The 23,040-nt window shown below is 39.1% G+C and overlaps 1 protein-coding gene across 2 annotated transcripts; it reads right to left on the minus strand.

The window, feature by feature from the left end:
• Positions 1-708: 708 nt before the first annotated feature.
• EMB2004 (RNI-like superfamily protein) lies at positions 709-22,768 on the minus strand. 2 transcript variants are annotated; one of them, XM_010256560.3, is made up of 19 exons: positions 22,478-22,768; positions 22,098-22,389; positions 19,288-19,497; positions 18,026-18,084; positions 17,739-17,876; positions 15,975-16,049; positions 15,782-15,865; positions 15,607-15,668; positions 15,342-15,411; positions 7,370-7,445; positions 7,139-7,269; positions 5,592-5,651; positions 5,403-5,477; positions 5,222-5,326; positions 1,525-1,620; positions 1,345-1,425; positions 1,163-1,264; positions 994-1,074; positions 709-917 (listed from the first exon to the last, which is right to left on the minus strand). In XM_010256560.3, the coding sequence occupies exons 1-18, from the start codon at positions 22,520-22,522 to the stop codon at positions 1,006-1,008; spliced, it is 1,830 nt and encodes a 609-aa protein (XP_010254862.1). In that variant the 5' UTR covers positions 22,523-22,768; the 3' UTR covers positions 709-917; positions 994-1,005. The 2 variants fall into 2 exon arrangements, with proteins under 2 accessions (XP_010254862.1, XP_010254855.1); XM_010256553.3 differs by having other exon boundaries at positions 709-1,074.
• Between the last annotated feature and the right edge of the window lie 272 nt (positions 22,769-23,040).

Below are 23,040 nucleotides of genomic sequence, written 5' to 3' on the forward strand. Positions count from 1 at the left end.
TAATGGTAAAATCTCAGACTGACAAGCATGAAAACTCGGGTTTTAATCTCAGAGTAGGCGTTGTGTGAAAAACAAGAAAGGAAAAGATAGGTCTATATCCAATCCACCATTACCAAGACCCCAAATTGCTTTGACCAACATTGGCTAGTGGCCTAAACAGAATCTTAATTTAAAAGGGACAGTTTTCTTACGATTGCAGGCGATGACTCCACAGCATACACCCATGGGCCCAAGCTGATGGGTCTTCTCTCACTTGAGCCACAACCCAAGGTTCAAAGTATCAATATGCCCGTGTATCGGCAGAAGCATATCAGTACTAAAAAGTAAAAACCATGCACGTTTATGATTTTCAAAACTTGATTTTTGGGGAGGTATTTTTATTAAAATAAAGGGGATCCACAGCATACACCTATGGACCCAAAGGATACAGTACCATACGCCCGAACCGTATCAATACTTTGAACCTCGCAACAACCCAACCAATATGTTTGCAGAATTCTAGTCCACTTGGCAGAGTCTACAGATCGAATATTCTACAAATACTCTAGACGTTTTTCTTTTAGAATTTTACCCCAAAAGGAGAACTCTACCTGACCATGTGAAAGCATTGTTTTCCATGTTCCCAAGTTGAAAGAAGTTTGTCAGTTTTGCACCCCAATTTCATGGTCATTGTCGGAAAGCCAGAAATTTATATTGTGCACCATATTCTACCATATGAACACTTAAAAATGCAGTACTTTATTTCCCTCGCATGAATAATAGGGGATATCATATTTCTCATCAGAAAAGGATGGATTTCTGCTACATTCCACTGTCAAAACTTCCCAATCTTTCTCCTGTGATTAGAAACTCAACTCGAGTTTAAACCAAGAGAATGGAGCTCTTAGCACTTTAGCACTTTCCGCAACATGAATCAACTGGAAAAAATGGCCTCTGACATGACGGACATCATCATGAAGTATTTACACAAAAAAGAAAAAAGAAGGGATCTACCTGTGAAGTCATCTAGAAAAAAATGTTGACCTCCTTTTCACTCATCTCATACACATGGTCTCTTGCATCTGTCAAGGCACTCTGTACGGTTGCATCAAATTAGACGTGTAAACCTGTTCAAGCAATAAACTGAGAAAAAGTAAGAAGTAAAAGAGAAAGGTGTAGATACCTTCCCAAATTTTGTAAGGAAGTTATTGGCGAGGTTCAAGGATGCAATTGCCACATCTCCATTAGCCTTCAGTGCTTGAGCAATAGCAAATGCCCCATTATCCTGTTTATGCATGCAAAACAATTAAATGCTGCTAGATTTTGCAATATGAGTTAAAATATCAAGAAGCAAGATGTGCATACCCTTATTTCATTAAACCCTAGGTCAAGAGAAGTTAAAGCTTCATTAACCACTTTCAAGCTGCGAGCTAGACCAATAGCACCCTGCAAATAAAGGTAATATAAAATCAATCCAAACATAAGAGAAAGAGACCAAAAAAGCATCTAGCAACACATAATGATATTTCATCCATAGAGACCTACATCGTCTCCAATCCCATTTGCCCGCAAGTCCAGAGTTGATAAGGTTGTATTGTATTTCAAAGCATCTGCTATGAATTCTGCGCCTTTTGCCCCTATCTGCAAAAAGTTCAAATCTTCATTGTCAAAAGCTACTTTGAATTGGTGGCAGGGGGTGTTACTTTGACTCATCATAATGAGATTGTCCGAGCCTTTGTGGATCACTTCAAATCAATCTTTAGGAGACCTTTGGATGGAAGAATGTAGCTTGATGGTTTAGATTGGCCCAAATTGACTGAAAAATGCGCCTCGCCTAGGTCCTAAGTGAAACCCTTTCAAAAGGTGTATGCCTGATGCGCCTTGCGGCTCAGCTCAGGTATGTGCCTTTTGAAAATTTCTTTTGTTTTTTTTAACCTAGTGGCTGGGCCGGGGGCTCCGCCCCTGGACCCCTGTACCATGCCCCTCAAGGCAAGCCCAAACAAGAGCTCCCAGCCTCCTGGACCCCCGTACCATGCCCCTCAAGGCAAGCCCAAACAAGAGCTCCCAGCCTCGAGGGCGTAGAATTAGGAATGTAATATGTTTTACATCACATTAGCTACTTGAAGTAATGCAATTGAGGAAAAAAAGAGATTGTGGGTTTTACATGCTTGAAAAAATGTTTTATATGTTTTGATTTTATTTTTAAATTTTCATTTGAATATGCCTTACATGTTATGTTTATGTAATTTAATTTTAGATAATAGGCTTTTTAAAACATTTATTTTAAAATTTAAGTTTATATTTTTTATTAATATTATGTTTAATATTTTCATTTTATTGCTTCTTATTCTTTTGACATTGTTTTTGAATTTTCTGACTTTTTTTTAGCATTTTTTTTGTATTTTTGCGCCTTGCCTTGTACCTCAAGCGCAAATTGGCCCCTACGCCTTGCGCTTTTAAAACACTGGTATTACCTTCCTTGATCTCATCATCCTAAGGGACCTTTGTTAAGGATAGGCAAATTATTGATTAGATCTTAATTGCCAATGAACGTGTTGAAGAGATAAAGAGATCAGAAAGGAAGGGACTGATTTGTAAATTGGATTGGAAAAAAGCTTATGATTTGGTTGAATGGGGCTTTTGGTGTAAGTTAAGAAAAATTTTGGTTTTGGTGATGGATGGTGCAAATGGATCTCAGGATGTATCAAGACGTGCCATTACTTGATTTTGGACAATAGAACTGTGGTGGATCATTTCCAAGCCATTAGGGGAATAAGGCAAGGGGACCCCCTTTCCCCATTCTTGTTCACATTGACTGCAGAAGTTCTTGGGAAATTGATTTCTAGGGCTGATGCTAGGAATTTGGTGGGGGGCTGGAGAATTCGTAGAGAGAAGATTCTTATCACCCACCTACAATTTGATGATGATACGATTTTGTTTTGTGATAGAAATGATTCAAGATGGGTGAGAAATTTGAAGATGGTAGTGCTTATTTTTGAAACAATGTCAGATTTAAAAGGGAATTAGGATAAGAGTTGTCTTGTGGGCTTGAACATGGAGGATAGACAAGTTATAGAAGGGGCTGAGTTGTTAAGAGTGCAAGGTGGATCACTTGCATTTGAACTATTTGGGTTTACCTTTGGGGGATAATCCAAGGGGAAGTCACTTTTGGAACCTGATAGTCGAGAGATTTTCCAAAAGACTGGCTTCTTGAAAGAAAAGCTACTTGTCCTTGGGGGATAGGATAACCCTAATTAAGTCCACTCTAGCATCACTTGCATTTGAACTATTTGGGTTTACCTTTGGGGGATAATCCAAGGGGAAGTCACTTTTGGAACCTGATAGTCGAGAGATTTTCCAAAAGACTGGCTTCTTGAAAGAAAAGCTACTTGTCCTTGGGGGATAGGATAACCCTAATTAAGTCCACTCTAGCAAATTTGCCAATTTATTTCTTGTTTGCCTTTAGGATTCCAGGAGGGGTTAGCAAGAAGATAGAAAAAATGATGAGAGATTTCTTGTGGGAGCCAAGTTAGTTGGGAGGTGGTAGGAGTAAGAAGTTTGATGGGCTAGGGTTGGGGAATACTTGGGAAAAGAATTTGGCTGGCTTTACTAGCTAAATGGCTTTGCAGATTCCCATTTGACAAGGATAAGTTGTGGGTGAAAGTGATTATTAGTATTCATGGACTTGCAGCTAATGATTGGGAGCATCTATGGTTGGAAGTCTATCCGTGCCATTCTTCCTTCATTCTTACCATTTGCTAGGTATAATCCTTGCTTTGGTAATCTTGTTAAATTCCGGGAGCATCTATGGTTGGGTAATTTAACCCTCAAAGAGCAATTTCCTTCAATTTATGCAACCCCTAACTGGAGGGATGAACCTATGTGACTCCTTCCAACTCTTTTGGATATGTTTGGGATTTGGGCCTAAGGAGAGGTCCAAGGGACTGAGGCCAATAGTGCTCTTACCTTTATCCAAAGCCTTGAGGGAAAGTGTATTTGGACCCCTCAAGAAGTGACTTTTGAATCTGGACTCTCTCCCTATCAGATACCTTCACATGCGCTTCTTTCTTTGTGTTCCAAACACAAATGAATGATATTCGTAGCCAACTTTTTTCAAATTAATGAGGTTTGGGGTAAGCTTATTCCACCTAGGATTGATGGCTTCTGTTGGGAAGTGATTCTTGGTAGTGTTAATACATGTGATTTTCTCCAAAGGAAAAGACCTAACTGGTGCTTATCTCCTCACCGGTGTCTCCTCTATAAGGCTAATGGGGAGTCTTCCCATCACTTATTAATATCTTGTCCTTTTGTATCTCCAATATGGGAATGGTTTCTTTTCTTGTTTGGGTGCAGGCGGAATCCCCTGCCAAATGTTCAAAGCTTGTTTGATCCTACCTTTGTTAGCTGGCAGAAAAGAAGGGGTAGAATTTTATGGAGGAATACGAGAACTGTTGTGTGTTGGACAATATGGGAAGAAAGAAATCAAAGACTATTTGCAGAAAAAGAAAAGAGGTAGGGAAGTCCTAACTCAAGCAATTACAACTAGAGTGATCCATTGGATGAAGACTTTGAAAATCTTTAAAGGAGTCCCTAATGCTCATCTGATGAGAAAGTGAAGGTAAGTGGTTGACTCTGCTCCATTAAAAGTTGTTACAAGACTGTCCTAGACCCCTCCAACCAATGGATTTATTATGCTAAATTATGATGGTAGTAGTGAAGGTAATCTAGGACCATCAGGCATAGGAGGTCCTTGTAGAGACGAGGATGCAGAATTAGGGCTCTTTTGCTTGGCCTTATTGGAGTGAGTGATTCTTTGAGAGCTGAAATCTTTGCTGAACTCACAAAGCTCTATTTGATAAATAATTCAGAAAGCTTGTTATTGACTGGCTTCAAAAGGAAGAGATGGGATGGTGGGATTACATAAATGAAAAAAAGGAAGTCCAGGTATCTAACACAAGGAATGGAAATTCATCTGAACTGGATTAAGAGATGAAAACTGCTTGGCCAATGTATTGGCTAAGCAAGGGGTGGGAAGAAGCAATATTTTCTAGGCTATGTTGTATTCCTTTTATTTACAATTTGAAGGAAGCTAAGAGAGTTCATCTCCCCTCTCCATTTTTTACCAGCAACTCAAAGAATTTCCCTCTATGACTTCTTTAATCGTTTTCAATGAAATTCTTTCAGTTATCGATAAAAAACTACTTTGAATTTGAATTAACATCAGTAGAAAGATATGGATTACCTGACACCAACCAAGCTTGAGGGTTTCTATCTTTCCGTGAAACTTAAGAACTTCAGATAAAGCCTTTGCTCCATCTGGTCCAATGGGATTGTAGCCAAGTTCCAACTGCACACCAAAAAAATGCAGTAAGGATATTTATGTGCTAAAATATAAAAAAAGATAGAAACAGAAGAGGACTTACAGTTGTAATGACAGAATTATCTTTCAAAACTTGAGCAATGTCACTAGCCCCCTTAGCATGAATGTTGTTCCCCCCCTGACAGAGTCCACTCAATCAAAAACCTTGAGAAAATGTTGGTTTAAGACCCTTCAAGTTTCAATAAGTAAACGTGCAACAGTAAAAGAATCATAAGATGCATGTTAAGCTCACCAAGTCTATGGTTGTAATTGAGCGGTTCTGCTTCAAAGCATCTGCAATTTTTTCAGCTCCCTGGTTCATCATAAGTATTAGATCACTCAACAATGAAATAGCACATTTATCACCATCTCATTAGTATTTCCAAAGGTGCTTTAATGGATATATAAACAGAAAGTACCATGAAATGGGACTGGATAATGCCGTGGATATCGTTTAAGACAACAATAGGTCATTTTCTTCCTTTTTTTCCTTTAGGCTACATTTGTTTGGGGTGGAAAATCGAACCGGGGTAAAGTTTACACCTGGGTTCGATTTTACTGGTGTTTGGTAAACATGTAATTTTACACTGAAAATCGGTGTAAAATTTCATTTTGAATTTTATTTACATCGATAATCAATGTAATATATACATCAAAATTATTGATGTAAAATTAACCGCTCTTTCTTCCTCTCTTCTTCTTCTCCCCCCCCCTTTTTTTCTCTTTCTGTCACTGCCGCTGCAACCCAGTTGCAGTGGCAGATCTGAACCCACCTCCGAAGGGAGAGCCGGCGAGGACCCAGAAGGAAGAAAAAGCGCTAGTCCAGTTGGCCCCTTCGGCTGCGGTTGGCTCCGTTGCGAGTGATCTCTCTCTCTCTTCTCCTCTCTTCTTCTTCCTCATTCCCCCTTTTTTTCTCTTTCCGTCACCGCCGCTGCAACCACTTGCAACGGCAGATCTGAACCCACCTCTGAAGGGAGAGTCGGAGAGGACCTAGAACAAGGTAGTCCAGTCGACCCCTTTTTTCTTCTTTTTCCTTTTTCGTTCTCTCTTCTCCTCCTCCTTTTTCTTCTTCTTCCCCTGCTTCCCTCCTCCTCTGCACCATCTCACCGAATTTACACCTTGGCAATTAAACAAGGTAGGTGTAAATTTTCAAAATCAACCGGTTTTAATTTCCACCGATCACTAAATTGGTTCATTTTTTCCATGGTGTAAAATTTGAATTTACACCTCAAACAGAAGGTGATTATAACCAATCACTGTACAAAAGAGAGACTTAGTTTCTATTTCTATAGTTAAAACAGTTTTATAGTTATTATCATAATCACACCACCTTCTCCCAGCTGTCAGGCCAGAAAGAAATGGTTTGCAAACGGTTCTTGACAAAGTCAATGGTCTAAGTCAAATCATTGTTTGGGGATTAATTTGAACACTGAAAGCAAATTCCTTGGTGGTACAAATGATTCATCCATCTATCTAGTTCAACCCAGTTTCAGAAACACATGTTAAATGCTCTGTTCATGATAATATAAAAGCTCATTGAACTAGCCTAAGACTAAAATTGACACTCTGTTTTCTGTTTGCAGCATTTATTCACACTAGTTCACATAACCCTTCATCACAAAGTACATAACTACAAATACTATCTTTTTTATAATCAACAGAATGACTTTAATTCATTAACGAAGAAACCATGCTGTCCAAAAATGGGTAGCAGGTGATAGTTGATAAAAATAAGAAAAAACAAGAATTACAGCAGCATATACTAGAAGGGTGAGAACAAGATATGTTAAACATTAATACCTCATCACCAATGTCATTCATGTAAAGATTCAACCATAACAAGCTCTTGCTTTTCTTGATAAATTCAGCTATGTGGTAGGCACCTTTTGGACCAATTTCATTGTTGCTAATGTCCAGAAGTGTAAGTTTCCCTGCAAGCAACCATGCATAATAGATACACATTAATTTGGAATTACAGGCTGCAAGGTAGAAACAAGGGCAAAGAGGAGATTGATATAGAGAATGGCAAACCTTTGTGTGTTGATAAGCTTAACATCAAAGCCCGGACACCCTCATTACCAATAGAATTTCCATTCAAATGAAGTTCCTGAACATGCAGTTAACCATGAGATATTCAACCCATGAATAGTGGAAGTTCATGTCTCTATCGCATAAAACATGTGCATGGTCATTCTGTTATCACAAATAAAGTATAGCAGGTATTTATGTGTAAGTGTGGTTTCCATCTTTTTGTTATATTTTTGATCTTTTGTGGGAAGAGCAAAAGCTTATATCTGAACATGTATAACAAGAAACAGAAAAATAGGATTCATTTAGCCAACCCAAAATAGTTGGGCTAAATTTTTGCTTTTAGTTCATTTGAGTAAGAACAGAAATTAATGCATGCTCCAAATGAGAAAAAGAAACAAGGACAATGATCTAGAGCAGGTCCCAAGAGAAGTATCCATTTTTGGTTTAGGGCCCAGAGGACTTCACACAGTCCCACCAAACCCAACACTGATACTAGAACCTCAGTCCTGGACCAGCCTAATCTAAGGTCAAGGCCCAAGTTAACCAAGCCAGGCCAGACCCAAATTGAGTTAAGCCCAACAAAACTCAGGCTGGCCTCGGGCCTGAGCAGCTCAGACAGGCCTAGGCAGATTGGTTGGGTTTTAAGGTTTTCTTGCTCATTTTTTGAGCTTCCAGCTTTCATTTTGGTTTTATAACTCAAGTTCCTGTGGTGATTCGTGGGGATTGGGAGAGAGAGAGAGAGAGAGAGAGGAAGAGAGAGGTACGGTTGAGAGGGAAAAAGTAACTACTGGCTGCCGCCAGTTTTCTATTTATATTAACTTCATAAAAGAATCAGAAATTACAAGTATGCCCCTGGTGGCATATCCTAGAATCAGAATAATAAGAAAAAAGAAAGAAGAAAAAAGTAACTGTAGCTGTCCAACAGCTATAAAGTAACAATTAAGTAAGCCTTACAACACTCCCCCTCAAGTTGGGCTGAAGATGTCTATCATGCCCAGCTTGTCACATAACTCATTGTGCAGCGAGCACGGAAGCCCCTTTGTAAGGACATCAGCAAATTGTTCCTTGGAGTTGACATAAGGGATGCAAATTTCCCTTTTTTCCAGTTTCTCCCTTGTGAAGTGTTTATCCACCTCAATGTGTTTGGTCCTCTCATGTAGGACTGGGTTGCTGGCGATGTTTATTGCAGCCTTGTTGTCACAATAAAGGGACATAGGACTATGAACAACAACTCCAAGCTCCCCTAGAAGGTTCTTTAGCCAAAGGACTTCAGCCACCCCATGTGCCATAGCTCTATATTCAGATTCAGCACTTGACCTTGCTACCACACTTTGCTTCTTGCTCTTCCAGGTCACCAAATTTCCTCCCACAAATGTGCAACACCCACTAGTGGACTTTCTACCATCCACAGCTCCTGCCCAATCAGCATCTGTAAAGACTTCCACCTTTAGGTGATTGTGTTTACTGAATAGTAGGCCTGTTCCTGGATATTTCTTCAAGTATCTAAGGACTCTCTCTGCTGCCTCCATGTGTGGCTTCTTAGGAGAGTGCATAAACTGGCTCAGGACCCCAACGGAATAGGCAATGTCTGGACGGGTCAAGGACAGATAAATCAACTTTCCCACTAACTTTTGGAACTGCTTCACATCTTTTAGAGGTTTGAATATGAGTAGACGACCAGCGGGCTAATGCAGTGCAGCCATGGCACCGAACTACTGGCCAATGCCAACAACATAAGTATCAACAGTCATCACAAGGGATTTCGAGGAAGAAGAGATTAAGAAAGCTGTCTTTCTAATGGATAGATCCAAGGCTCCGGGTCCAGATGGCTTTACGATAGGCTTTTATCAAGACTGTTGAGAGGTGGTGAAAGAGGATTTAGTTGAAGTCTTTAAGGAATTTGCAGACAATCACACTATAAGCCCTGGAATTAATGCCACCTTTTTGGCCCTGATACCTAAGAAGAATGATGCCAACCACCCAAAAGATTTTAGGCCTATTAGTTTGGTGACAAGCATCTATAAAATTCTGGCTAAAGTGCTCTCATTGAGGATCAAAACAGTCATCCCTTCTATCATTAGTGAAACACAGGGGGCTTTCATTCAAGGGCGACAAATAATAGATCGGATCTTAATTGCGAATGAGTGTGTGGAGGAAATGAAAAGGTCTAGTAAGAGAGGATTCATTTGTAAATTGGATCTTGAAAAGGCCTATGATTTGGTGGACTAGAAGTTTCTATTAGAGGTTATGCAAAACTGTGGGTTTGGGGACAAGTGGTGTAATTGGATCTTTGGGTGTATCGGTACTTGTCACTACTCTATTCTGGTAAATGGTATGGTGAGGGACTTTTTTCCAGCTTACAGGGGTGTCAGGCAAGGGGATCCACTCTCACCCTTCCTTTTTACCTTAGTAGCTGATGTGATTAGTAGGATCATTACTAAGGCTGACAACGAAGATGTCATTAAGGGTTGGAGAATAGGGAGACACCAAGTCCCCGTCACCCACCTTCAGTTTGCAGATGACCTAATGATCTTTTGGGAAGGAGGTCTTAGCGAAAAGGTAGCAAACCTAAAGGAGCTAATAAAAGGTTTTGAAAGTATCTCTAATTTGAGAATAAATCTGGAAAAGAGCTGCATAGTGGGTATAAATTTGGAGGTAGGGGAGGTCAAGACTATTGCGGAGTGTCTTGAGTGTTCCACCTCTGCTTGGCCTATGTCATATTTAGGGCTTCCTTTAGGGGCAAATCCTAGGGAGAGTAGATTTTGGACCCCAATGATAGAAAAGTTTGAGAAGAGATTAGCCTCATGGAAGAGGAATTATATCTCTTTAGGAGGGAGAATTACCCTAATAAGAGCTACCTTGGCTAACTTACCTACCTATTATTTGTCTGTTTTTAGGATACCAGTTAGGGAAGCTAGGAAACTGGAGAAGTTGATGAGAGATTTCTTATGGGAGCCGGGACAAGAAAAAAAGGATCACTTGGTTAATTGGGAAATTGTGTGCAGAAGTAAAGAAGAGGGGGGCTTGGGACTTGGGAGGGTAACTAGAAAAAATCAAACTCTGTTAGGGAAATGGTTGTGGCGATGGCCTTTGGAAAGAGAGAGATTGTGGCATGAGGTGGTGGGAAGCATTCATGGGAGGTCAAAGAATGGATGGGATGCTGGTGTATCGAGGCAAGCTAACCTAGCAGCACCTTGGAAGGCTATTCACAACACCCTTCCTCAATTCCTCAATTTTATCAGGTATGAAGTTTGTTCTAGCAACTTTGTCCATTTTTGGGAGGATAATTGGGTAGGAGACACACCGTTAAAGGATTTGTTCCCTTCGCTATTTTCTATTTCTTTGTACAAAAAAGAGGTGGTCTCAAAATTTGTCTCACCTTTGGGAACACCCTTAGATCCTACTTGGAATTTTGGGTTTCATAGAGGACTTAGGGATGATGAAATTGTTTCTCTTTCTTCTTTGCTTGGTTGTCTTAATCAGGTTTGTTTGGATCCCTCCAAGCCAAATAAGAGGATTTGGACTCCTAGACCCAATGGAACCTTCACTTGTGCTTCTTTCTTCAAGTCCATCTCTCAACTTTCTACTCACCAACCCTTTCCGTCAAAAGAAATTTGGTGTAGGCCAGTTCCCCCAAAAATTATGGCATTTTGTTGGGAAGTATTCCATGGGAAAGTAAACACTTTAGATAACCTACAAAAGAGAAGACCTTTCCTCTGTATTTCTCCTAATTGGTGTATCCTCTGTAGAGCTCACGGTGAGGATTGTTACCATCTATTAATATCTTGTCCCTTTTCTACAGACCTTTGGGCTTGGCTACTTTCGTTGTTTGGGGGTAGTTGGAGTCTACCAGCAGAAGCTCACATGCTCTTCAACCATTCTACCTTTTATTGGCCTACAAAAATAGGGAGAATTATGTGGAGATGTGCTCGTGCTGCCTTGATTTGGACTCTTTGGGAAGAAAGAAATCTTAGAATCTTTCAAGAAAAGGAAAAGAGCAGCCAGGATTTGAAAGACTGTGTTAAATAGGGCAATACATTGGCTGAAGACCTTGGAAATCTTTCATCAATTCTCCTTTAATGACCTTTGGAGAAATTGGTCAGCAGTAGCGAGGTGTTCATCTCTAAAGGACAAATCAATTACAAGATGGTCTCCTCCATCCGAAGGCTCACTAAAGTCGAACTTTGATGGAAGTAGCATGGGTAATCCAGGTTTATCCGGAATGGGGGGTGATTTGAGAAATGCGAAGGGAGAGATTTTGTTGCTTTACTCAGGTCCCTTGGGATTTGGGAACTCCATCAGGGCAGAACTTTTAGCTGCTGTACAAGGGGTGCAATTTGCAAACCAGCTGGGGGTACAACACCTAATAATCGAGGGGGATTCCAAAGTGGTGGTGGGTTGGTTGAAAAATTCTGAAGAGGCTATGTGGCGATACAAGAATGAAATGAAGAAATTTAGTTGGTTGACAAGGAATATGTTGGTCACTGTACAGTGGGTGGGGAGATCAGCAAATACTTTGTCAGATATGTTAGCTAAACAAGGGGTAAATAGGGAAGAACTATTTTGGGCTCAGTTGTGATTCTTGTTTTTCTTTCCTAGTTTACTTGTAAGATTCAAGGAGGGGCTGCAGCTCGCGCCTCTCGCTGGGATGATGTATGAACTCACTCTAAATTTGCTTCTGAATCAATAAATTTATTATTATTCATAAAAAAAAAAAGCAGTCATCACAAGGGGGGTAGAACATGAACGACCAGTCTGGGCAAGCTTCAGCGATTTGGCCCAAATTGTCTCCCAGCCCAAACTGCGAAGCCTCACTACTGATTGGGCTCTATATGGCTCCTATGAGAGTTGGAAGTGAACTGGATGTGGAACCGACCTCATAGGTCGAACCCTTCGTGGTTCCCGTGAGAGTAGGCGACCCGCGAACAACAGAGTCACCCCCTCTAGGTGAGCCTCCCATGACTCCGGTAGGAGTAGGCGACCAGCAATTCCAGGAGCAGGTGCAGTACATGTACGCCATGATCTCGCGAGCACCTACCCGAGGAAGCAAATCCCAAGTGATGACATAGAAGCAACCACCTTTAAAGCTACAACAGAATGACTATCCACCTCAACAACCTGGTTAAACCAAACTCTAAGGGAAAGCCATATTGCTTTTAGCTAAGGCTCCCTCAAGCCAACCTCGAAGCACATTGACAACAGAAAGACTGACCTCAGAAGGACAGCCCACCCGTTGATCTAGCTCGGCAGCACGCCTAAATCGATCTCAAAGGACGTCAGCATCTCACCACAAAAAAGAGAAGGAAAGAGAAATGGAGGAAAAGAAGACTGTATCACTTTCAGCACCGTGGCAGAAACGCAAGCTTGGCCGATTTCTTCACAGTCGACCTCCACCTCGGTTTTAGGCTCCGCATCAACCTTATTAGCAATTCCTTCGAGAGTTGGATTGAGGAAGATTGCGTCGAAGTCTACCTGAATGGAGCAACTTGACGAGGCAATCACACAGTTAGAACTCCCTCTTGAGGACGACATGATGAGCTTCGCTCTTGAGGTACTTAGTCGGATCGCAGAACCCCTTGATGGTTACATCCCTAATAAGGTATATCTCCTCAGGGTACCTGCTCCACCTCTCCTTGAGCGGATGAATTCACTCTCGTGCCTCGATAATCAAGACGACGAGGTCCTGCGTAAGGCTGCATTCAAACACTTGGACTCTTCCAACCTGAGGAGCAAATTGGACTGACGCCAACAACTACGAGCTCATCAGACAGTCATTCCGGGCCAAAGGAATAATCTACTCCCTTCGTCGAGCTGCCCTCAGCTCGGGAGTGGGGGGCAATTGATGAGGGCAGATTTGGCCCTCCAATGACATCATGACACATGGCATCTTAGAACAGTATGACACACAGACACCACCTGAGCAATGATTTGGAGTCCCAGATCGCGGTTCGTCTTTGCCCCGACCTGGCTGACCTAATTAAAGATATGTACAGGGGTGCAAAAACTAGTGTTAGAACACCTGTGGGAGAGACACCAGATTTTATAGTTATAATGGGTCTTCACCAAGGTTCAACACTTAGTCCTTATTTATTTGCATTAGTCATAGATGAATTAACTATACATATGAAAAAGGAGGTCCCATGGTATCTGATGTTTGCTGAAGGCATGGTACCATTAGTATTATTTTCTTTTGGAAAAGTTAAAAGTATTGTATTGATATCAACTTTATAACCACCTAAATTAGTTTTATAGACAACTAAATGAGTATTGCATTGATGAATAGTATTAATTGATGAAACTAGAGAAAGATTAAATTTAAAATTAGGTCTAGAGACAACTGTATGAGAAACAAGAGGTTCTAAAATAAGTAGGGCTAAAAATAAAAATAATAATAATAATAAGTGGGGTACACTTAGGATTGGAGACCAAGAGATAACTAAATGTGACCTCTTCTATTACCTTGGTTCAATAATTCATAACAAATGAGAGATTGAGGAGGATGTCACTCACAGACTTTGAACAAGATGTGCAAAATAGAATGCATCTAGAGTTCTATGTGATAGGCGAATACCACTTCAACTAAAAGGAAGAATCTACAAAACAATCATAAAGCCATCTATTTGTATGGAGCAGAGCAAGGACCAAAGTTTCGTCACATATTTGAGTTTCAGGCAATTTCAGGGGGTGGTCAAGCCTAAGATTGACCCCTTTGTGGACTTCAGGAAAAAAAAAGAAAAAGAAAAAGAAAAAAAGGCATGTGTGCCTTAGAAATACCTCATACACAAGGTTCATGCATATCAGGTGTATCGATATTTAAAACCTTGGAGCAGATTGTCGGGTAGTTAAGAAACTACATGTCAAAAAAAATGAGTTTGGCAGAAATGCAAATGCTTAGATGGATGGGTAGTAAAACTAGAAAGAACAAGGTTAGAAAGGAAGTGATACAAAGGAACCTAGGAGTAGCTCCAAAAGACCGTCCATGACACTTGTTAGAAAGATATCTGTCAAAAGTTGAAGGGCTAGAAGAGCTAGAGGCAGACTAAAATGGACTTGGTGGAAGTAATAAAGAAATGGTTTAAGTGCCCATAATTTAGTGATGGATATGGCGCTGAACAGAACAGAATGGAAAAACAGGACTCTATGTAGCCAATCCCATATAGTTGGGACAAGGCTTAGATGATGATGATGATGATGCAGTTTGGGTTGGGTTAGGGTGATGTGGTCTGTGGTGGGTCATCACCCATCTAGGCTCCATGCAGATGGGTCATAAATGGTTTAAATGGGTGGGCTGTAGACTTGTAGCTCAACCCATACCCACCCAAATGTCACCTCTGTTAGGTGGACCAGTCTCATGGTCCACTTTGCAGTTTGCACCAGTCATCTTGTCCCCTCTACAATCCTGGCCTTGATTGGTGAAGTCATGCCTCCAAATGCTGTTATTTTGAAAGGATTTACAAAATTTTCAAATAAAACTTTAAACAAGTTGAAACTTATCTGAAAAAATATCCACCCAAGGACCAGATTGTAATTTTAATAGATCATGAATAATGGTAAGCCCTAGTTGCCAAGTTTGCATTCGAACACTCCTGATGTTTGTATGGATCCTGTGTGTGATTCTGATAACAATATAATTTTCACATAACAAATGCACTAATTCAATCTTACAACATGAAGGTGTCAGCTAGCATGCTGTTAAAGTCTCCAGCTGGTTGTAGCGGAGAGTTGGGATTGACTCCCGCCTTCACCCCAGTTGGGGGGCGGGGGGGTCTAGGGGTTTGGGGGCAGGCTACCCCTGTTGTGCAGCCCATTAATTTTCTTACAACGTATTAATTTTCTACCTTAGCCTACTTTATCATATAAGTTCTTCAAAGATCATAAACACATAGGAGTGATTGATGTAAAATTGGTATTATTTTCATCTTTTGTAATAAAATCAAGAGAGATGAGAGAAGTAACTGGGACAAAGTTGTACCCTCAAAGACTTATTCCCTTCAATCCCTTTAGCTAGAGCAGCGACCCCAAGAGCGCCACCATAGTTGCCACTACAAAAACAAAATGGCAAATGGCACATAAATCCTAAAGAAACAAAGTTAAAGAGCAACCAAGGATATTTATTGTAAAAATCTGTTGGCATCAAAGATATGATGCAAGTATTGAATTACAGATATCAACTCCTTAATGGTATAAAACAAAGTTACACTAACAGGATACATATATAAAGAATAGGCATTACTCACTTAAGATGTATTGACCGAATTGTATTATTCTCTAAAAGTGCTCCAGCAAGACTCATAAATCCCTACCACCAGTTTGCAAAAGCAGAAAAGGTACTGCTCAATTGACACCAATTACAGCTCAAACTAAATTTTGGTGGCCAAAAAATAAAATAGAAAAAAAAAGAGAATCACATACAGAATAATTTATCATATTGTTGTTAAGTTCAAGAACATGTAGGCTTGAATTTCTTTTTAACATCTCTGCAAGAGCCTTGGCTCCCTGCACCACAAAAACAAACAAGTAAATAAGGGAGTGCACATACAATGTTATATCACCCTAAAAGAAGCCGTGTATCAATACAGAAGAATGCTTCAGAAGATCTGCTAACCTCATCTCCTAAACCAATACTGTTCAGCTGGAGCTTTTCAATACTTCCATTCCCCGCCAAGATATCACTCAGACACTGTAAACAGGAAGACATTCTTTATTGATAATACAAAGCTATGCTACTCAATATGAACCAATGGCACTGGTATACAATATGCAAGGCCAAAAAAAAGTCCTTATCCAATCAATGATGGCCCCTGCTGTCTGGGGTCTTGGGAGGGGTAGAGTGGATGTAGACCTAATTGGAGTTTTAGTATACGATATGCAAGCATATCTCAAACACAAAACCCAAAAAGAAAAATAGAAGGTTCTATGCAATAACATCACCAACCAACCCCCCCACACCCCCCCCAAAGTAAAAATAAAACAAAACAAAAATGAAAAGTCCTTCCAAAGGCCAGCCTGTAGAGAATTCTCAGCAAGCATCTACACATCCAAAATGGCTTTAGGATAATTATCTGAACAAACTCTTCTTTTTTTTTTTCCTTTTCTTCTTGATAGATGAGTAACTGATGAAACTATGGACGGGTATTACAAGATTCTTTGTAGGAAAAGGGATGAATAATGTTGGGGTGGGCAAATCTCTTCTTGTATTTATCTTATGCATCATTTTTTATTAAATTTCCAATTTTTCACATTACCTATACTTATTTATATTTTTTATTTATAATTATGAATAATTACTATATACCATATAGTATATATAATAATATAAGTATAAATTTCTATATATTAATATCTTATTTAAGTGATTACTTCTATACAGTTCATTACCATATTCTATAGAACTGATTATTATAATTACTTAATTAGTCACTGTTGACAATGATATTTTTGGTTGATAACCTTATATCTGCTCCTTGAAAAAAAAAAAGAGGATGTGCTTTCTATTTCTAACTTCAAATTTTGTTGATTTTCATTTGGATAACATAAATATAATTTAAACGCAATAACCACACCAAGTGCTATTTTTACCCAAGGCTTTGCCACTTCAGGTCTCTTAACTGAAATGCATCTATCTACAATATTAGTGCCTACTCTTCAATTCCAATGGTTAGTAATGCACATGAGTATGTTGATATTGACTTATGCAGCTCTTTTATGTAGATCATCATTACCATTATCGATAGCTCTTCTAGTTATTACATTTGGAAAAAAAAAATAGAGATTTTTAGTAAAAGTGATCATTTATTAATTGGGTCACTTTACTTTTGTGAGATCCAATATGTGAATGAAAAAACAATGCTTTAGTGAAACACTTCTTTTCCTTCTTTTACTTATAAAAATTATCACAGGCAACAATTGGGTCACTGATTCATATAATTAGTCTAGAGTTTATCTTTTTAACCATGGGCATTCTTTCAGGAGTAGCATCATAGCATGGGCTAATGAGGCATGGGAATCATATCGGTATTGGGACCTAAAGGAAACTTGGCTATTTTTTAATTGGTGCATATAACAGAACTTTGTCTAAGTTTTGGAAACCATTTCAATCAGTACTTGATTCAAATGGTTCTCAAAATTGTGAACCATATCCAATTAAAATTCCTACTCCATTCTTTTACTTAACAGAATGAACACTACAGAATTTTAAAAGTTACAGGATTTTTTTATGTCATTTTCATGAAAACTATATAGAAAAAGTAGTTAGATAGAGATCAGACACTACAGAACCTTAGAAGATAGTTAGCATAGCCATACCTACTTTTACTGGTTACAATAGCATAATGTTATGGCAGAAATGTGGCTATAAACTTAACCTTACCTTAGCTCCTTCATCTCCAATAAGGTTTCCCGAAAGATTGAGAGTCTTCAAGACAATATTTGACTGAAGAACACCATCAAATGCTTTCACTCCAGCTTCAGTTATTCCATTAGCAGAGAAATCAACTTCCTCTACAGCCTAAAACACAATGGTAAGATGAATCAATAAACATCCTTGACTACATGCATATTTTGCACTTAGAAGAAGAAGTACCATCCTAAAAATAGATATCCCATAATGAACATTTTTTTAAGTTATGGAAGCTTAAAGATTACATAAGCTCTAACCTGATTGTAGCCTAAGCTCTCAGCAAGAAAGAAAAGTCCCTCATCCCCAAAGTTGCAACCTATAAACAGCTTGGTAAGATCAAATCACATTTTTTCACAAATACAAGGTGCATTTTAATATTCATTGGTGAATAGTAAAAGGACAAATTATCAGGAAGCCTGGTATGCCTGGCCCAATCTCTCAGGAAGGAGTTTGGCAGCTTATCATATGAGCAGTTCTACTCCCAGTAGAGCCAAATCATCAGCAGTAATAGAGTTCTTTGGTATATGTTGTGAATGGCCTGTACTGCCAGTACTTTCTTCTTGAAAGGGCTATATTTGTAATTTTGTGGTCTCCTCTTGATTTATAATGCAAATAAATTTACGTACCTTCAAAAAAAAATTCTGCACCCACATTGAGATTTCTAGGAATGACAATTTCTGGATAGTTTTTGCTGATTTCATCCTAGTCTGATCATACAATTAAAGTATGCAAGCACATGCACAAGCACATAGATGTTCATGTGAGCATGGACAGAAGCACACGTTTTCCAACATAATAAGAATAAAACAAAAAAGAATTTTTCTTTGGGAAAGCAAAGTACAACTAGTTGGCTACCCAGTCAGAAAGCTAGAAACTCCTGAGGTCAAAGACTGACCAGGCCAAATACCTTGGCAGCCATAGCTTGAGAAGGTAAATTAATTTCAATCAGATGTGAGAGCAAAAACTTGTATAAGTATAGACCATGTTCAACTAGATGTAATACGAATTGGACAAAAGGATTTCTAAGAAAATATAATGTGATAAGAGTGTGCTGCATCAAAATAAAAGACAAGAGGGACCAGTCAAAAAATACCAATAATAAAAAAAAAAAGACATGGAGTGTTCCTTCCTGAATTCCTCTCAAGTGGATAGCCATTAGAAAGAATGATGTCAAATTGTATATAACATAAAGCTTGACTGTTAGTCAATATTATATCAAACATGAGACTATAATCCCTTTTTTGATCCCAATATGCTGTTTTGTAATTAGTTTGTCATGCTTACAGCCTTTTCTCAATTGACATCACTTACCAAAAAAAAAAAAAGTACAGTCCCTTGTAGTACAAGGGTGACAATCTTTATTAATACATACCTTACCAGTTTTTCGAAAATAAAATTGTATTACACATAAGGGATGCAATGCAACTATAGCTAGATAATCAATGATAATTTCAATTAGCATGTATGCATGAGCAGCATCCCTCACAATTTCACTTTTTTATCAATCTGAATAGTATACCTGACATGTCAACACTTCTGTATGTCCTAAGTTCTTTGGCAAATTCATTCAATTTCTGTCTGGATTCTCTTTCGATCTTGTAACTAGCATCTGGTGACAAATTTGTGCCAGCAGCAAATGACCATCCTATTCTTGGTGAGGAAGATATGTTCTCCCCTAAAGGTTTTCCTGGTTTTGGCAAGAGCAACTTTTCCACAAGCTTCCATAAAACTGTCAGTAAGAAACAAAAATTATGATAACCATCAACACTTCCTTTAGATATCATGGCAAGTTATAGCTGAAACCACAGAATTGCAACAAAAACCTTAATAACTTCGTCATATGATTTCAACCCAAATCAAGAAGCCATTGCTAAATCAGTGCTTCAAGCACTGACAAAAGTGGGGGAAGAAAAAAGATTGAGTTAATAAATGAAGCTATAGTCTTAAAAGTGAGATATTCATTAAAGATCAAGCAAAATGAGAGGTAGGGAAAATATATGCTTCTTTTATTTTCAAAATCCAGACAACTGTCTATGTGTATAGGTGGTTAATTCAATGGCATGATATATCAACAGTCAAAGAAAGGGTGGGAATCTCAACAGCATCAAGTGGTGCTGCAAGTTTGATCCCAAACAATATGCAGTATTATTATAAGGATGCCAAGATCCAGATTCCAGCATTCTTCTACTGTCTCAGTCTCAGACAAGATTTATGGGCATTTCATTAAGGTTGTATACTTGTATTTGGATTGAAGCAGAAACTAAAAGGCAATGGAATTTCCTAGTTTTCCATTATTTTCAGGTAGCTATTTTTTATTTAAAAAATAGGGCTGAGTGGAACCCCACAAGTAGTGCCTTTTATTGCTGTCTTTTCCTCCATTTAAGTGGAGATGCTTTTAGGAGGGGGCAGCAATGTTTTCCACTAATTCGGTGGGAGAATGGAATTGCTTTCACTTTCCATTCCCCTGAATAGTGAATACAAACACACTCAAAGCTTGGGCAGAAGGAATGGAAAGGTACAGGTTTTTTGTGCCTTCTTTCTTTCTTTTTCTTTTAGGATAAACGACATAATATACTATGCATCTAGAGAGGGATAGGTGATAGAATTTTATTGCAGGGGGAACATACAACCAATTATGTGAGTATTTAAGGTGGAATGCAATGCCATCATGTAAATAATCCGATCCAAAGCATGTTTTCATATCTGAAATACATGGAAATTTCAAAGGCAGTTAAACTTCTATTTTCAAACGCCCGCATTTTCCAGATAATTTCTGATGGCATCTTAAAATACAGTTTCTGGTGCACATATCCCAGTGATATTGGTGATGCTCTGAAGTCTAACATCTGAAAGTGCAATAGTTACATTAAGAGGTATATTGGTATTGGTGAACTTTTCTTTCCTCTGAACTCAGAGAATGTTGTTCTGAATTCTGAATTCTGAAAATTGTCAAATATCCATTTTGACCCCATATATTAGAGTTTTTGTTTGTCTTTTGGGGGGTATAATTGGAAAACAAAAAGTTGTATGATTGCACTTTAAGAGATAAGAAATAAGAGATAAGAGGAAATGAACAACCATTAACTAATTTACTAGGAGTAAAGTGCTCAGAGGACACCCAACCATAAGAACAAGCATTTCCCGCCAATAGGATACAAAAGATACAACTATATGCTTATGCATCATCTACAATAAGGTCCAATATGTTTCAAAAGCTTTTTCCAAATAAGGATCTTTAAACACCTTCAAACTTAGAAGGAATGAAGAGCCAATCCATCATAAAGGAACCAATATCACTACATGATATTCTCTCCCTTCAGCATGTCAGTCATTTGTACCAGGGATAGCATCCATCATCGCATAGAATCCAAAGATTTATTGAGGGTGAACAAGGATAAATAATTAAAGAAATATGGTATGAATGTTTTCTTAAAGGATAAAGATAAAAAAAAAAGAAAGAAAGAAAGAAAGAAAATGTGATCCCAAAGTACCATAATTTTTCACAACAGTTATTTGATTCAAATTTAACATTTCTTATGCAGAACATCAGTGTTCCTAAGGGTCCATTTAGCTCACAGTTGGAATCAGAATCGAAATTGGAATGGTCTACTCCAATAGTCTATTTGGTTCAGACAGGAATCGGAATGGGAATTAAAATCAGCTGGAATGGGATTTCATTCCCAAGGGAGGGGGAGGGAATGGCCATTCCCTCAAATGGGGGAATGCCATTCCACCAGGAATGGGAATGGGATTCCGATTCCGCCCAGCCAAACAGTTGGAATTGGAATGGCCCACTTGAATCCAATTCCAGACCCCTATTCCCGCGAACCAAACGGGCCCTAAAATTTGTACAGCGAACCAATGGAAGTTCCCAATTTTTATAAACTTTCAGAAGCACCAACCTTGTTCAATTTGTACAGCGCATCTAAAATTACTAAGGGATAGTCAATGCCTTGCTCATGTATTCTACAAAGTTAGAAATACTTGGATACAACACAAGGCAAGTTTGGCCTGTTAACTATTTGGCAATAGAAGTACTTCGAATTTATTTTTCCTTTTTCCCCTTTTGAGAGAGCACTTGTAATTAGGAAATACTACTATTACATATTATCCTAACGTTATTCTGAGTAATTATCTATTGGAGTAATGTCATAAACACCCAGGACCAGCAGCGCGAATCAATTATGACTGGAATGTATAATCTATCGTCCCACTTCAATATGAAATCCGCAATTTAAATAGAAACAAGGACAAAACATAAAAAAAAAAAACATGGAACATGACAATGAATTACGAGCAAAATGGATGAATTTATGACCGAAATAATACCAAATGTAACAGCAACAAACACGCCGGCAGGTGCAACAGCCGCGACGAGCTCCTTAGCGGGAACACGGGGCAAAGGCCTTACGGCTTGGGATTGCTTATACACCCTCCGACCTCCAGTAGCCCGGGTTGAAGCTCCATCACTTCGAGAAACAGCCCTCGGAGTCAAGCTTCGCCTCCTTACAACCGGCAGTGTGGTAGGAAATAACACTAGATGCGCATGATAGCCCAAGGATGTGGTGCCTAACAGTCCATTCTGCAGTTGGTGTCTGCGAGAGTAGGGGTGGAACGCAACCTGAGGAACATGAAGATGGAACGAGGTGAAGAAGACTTGGATTACAGTTGATGTGTGGGAAGGGGTAATGAAAGAGGGGGGCGCCTACCTTAGGATGAGCGGAAGAGAAATAGATGGTTGATGCGGAACCCATGAAGTGGCGGGAATGGATGTTAGGAATGCATTCGCGAGAGAACTTGGGTTCTTTAACCTTGCCCCTATCGAGCGAGTTCTCTGCCTCTGCGTGTTTATTCGTGTTGCAGAGAGTTTGTGTTGAGTAGAGCGGGGGATAAAGCGGTATCCACCCTCTCCAGTCTCCAGTCCCTCTACTCTCTCTAGTCTAGAACAACAACTAGAGCATACCTTTCTCCGTCGATTATGTTTTATTTCCCCCTTTTTCTTCTGTAAGAAAAATGAAGATATATTTAAAACTTCAAAGTATTTACTATTTATTAGTCCTGATTTTTTTCCCTTTTTGAAGTATCTGTGTATTTATCTTGTTTTCAGCGGATACAAAACTAAATACATAACTCTTTTCCATAAATAAAAAGGAAAACAAAAAATAGATAAGCCTCAGTAAAACTACCAAAATGGCGTATTGTATGTGTATCAAAAGTTACCTTCACATGTCAATTGGTTGGGTCTGGTCGGGATAGGGTGGACCGATCCGAA

This window comes from Nelumbo nucifera, chromosome 3, assembly GCF_055504915.1.
Source record: "Nelumbo nucifera cultivar China Antique chromosome 3, China Antique-T2T, whole genome shotgun sequence".
Taxonomy (NCBI): Eukaryota; Viridiplantae; Streptophyta; class Magnoliopsida; order Proteales; family Nelumbonaceae; genus Nelumbo; species Nelumbo nucifera.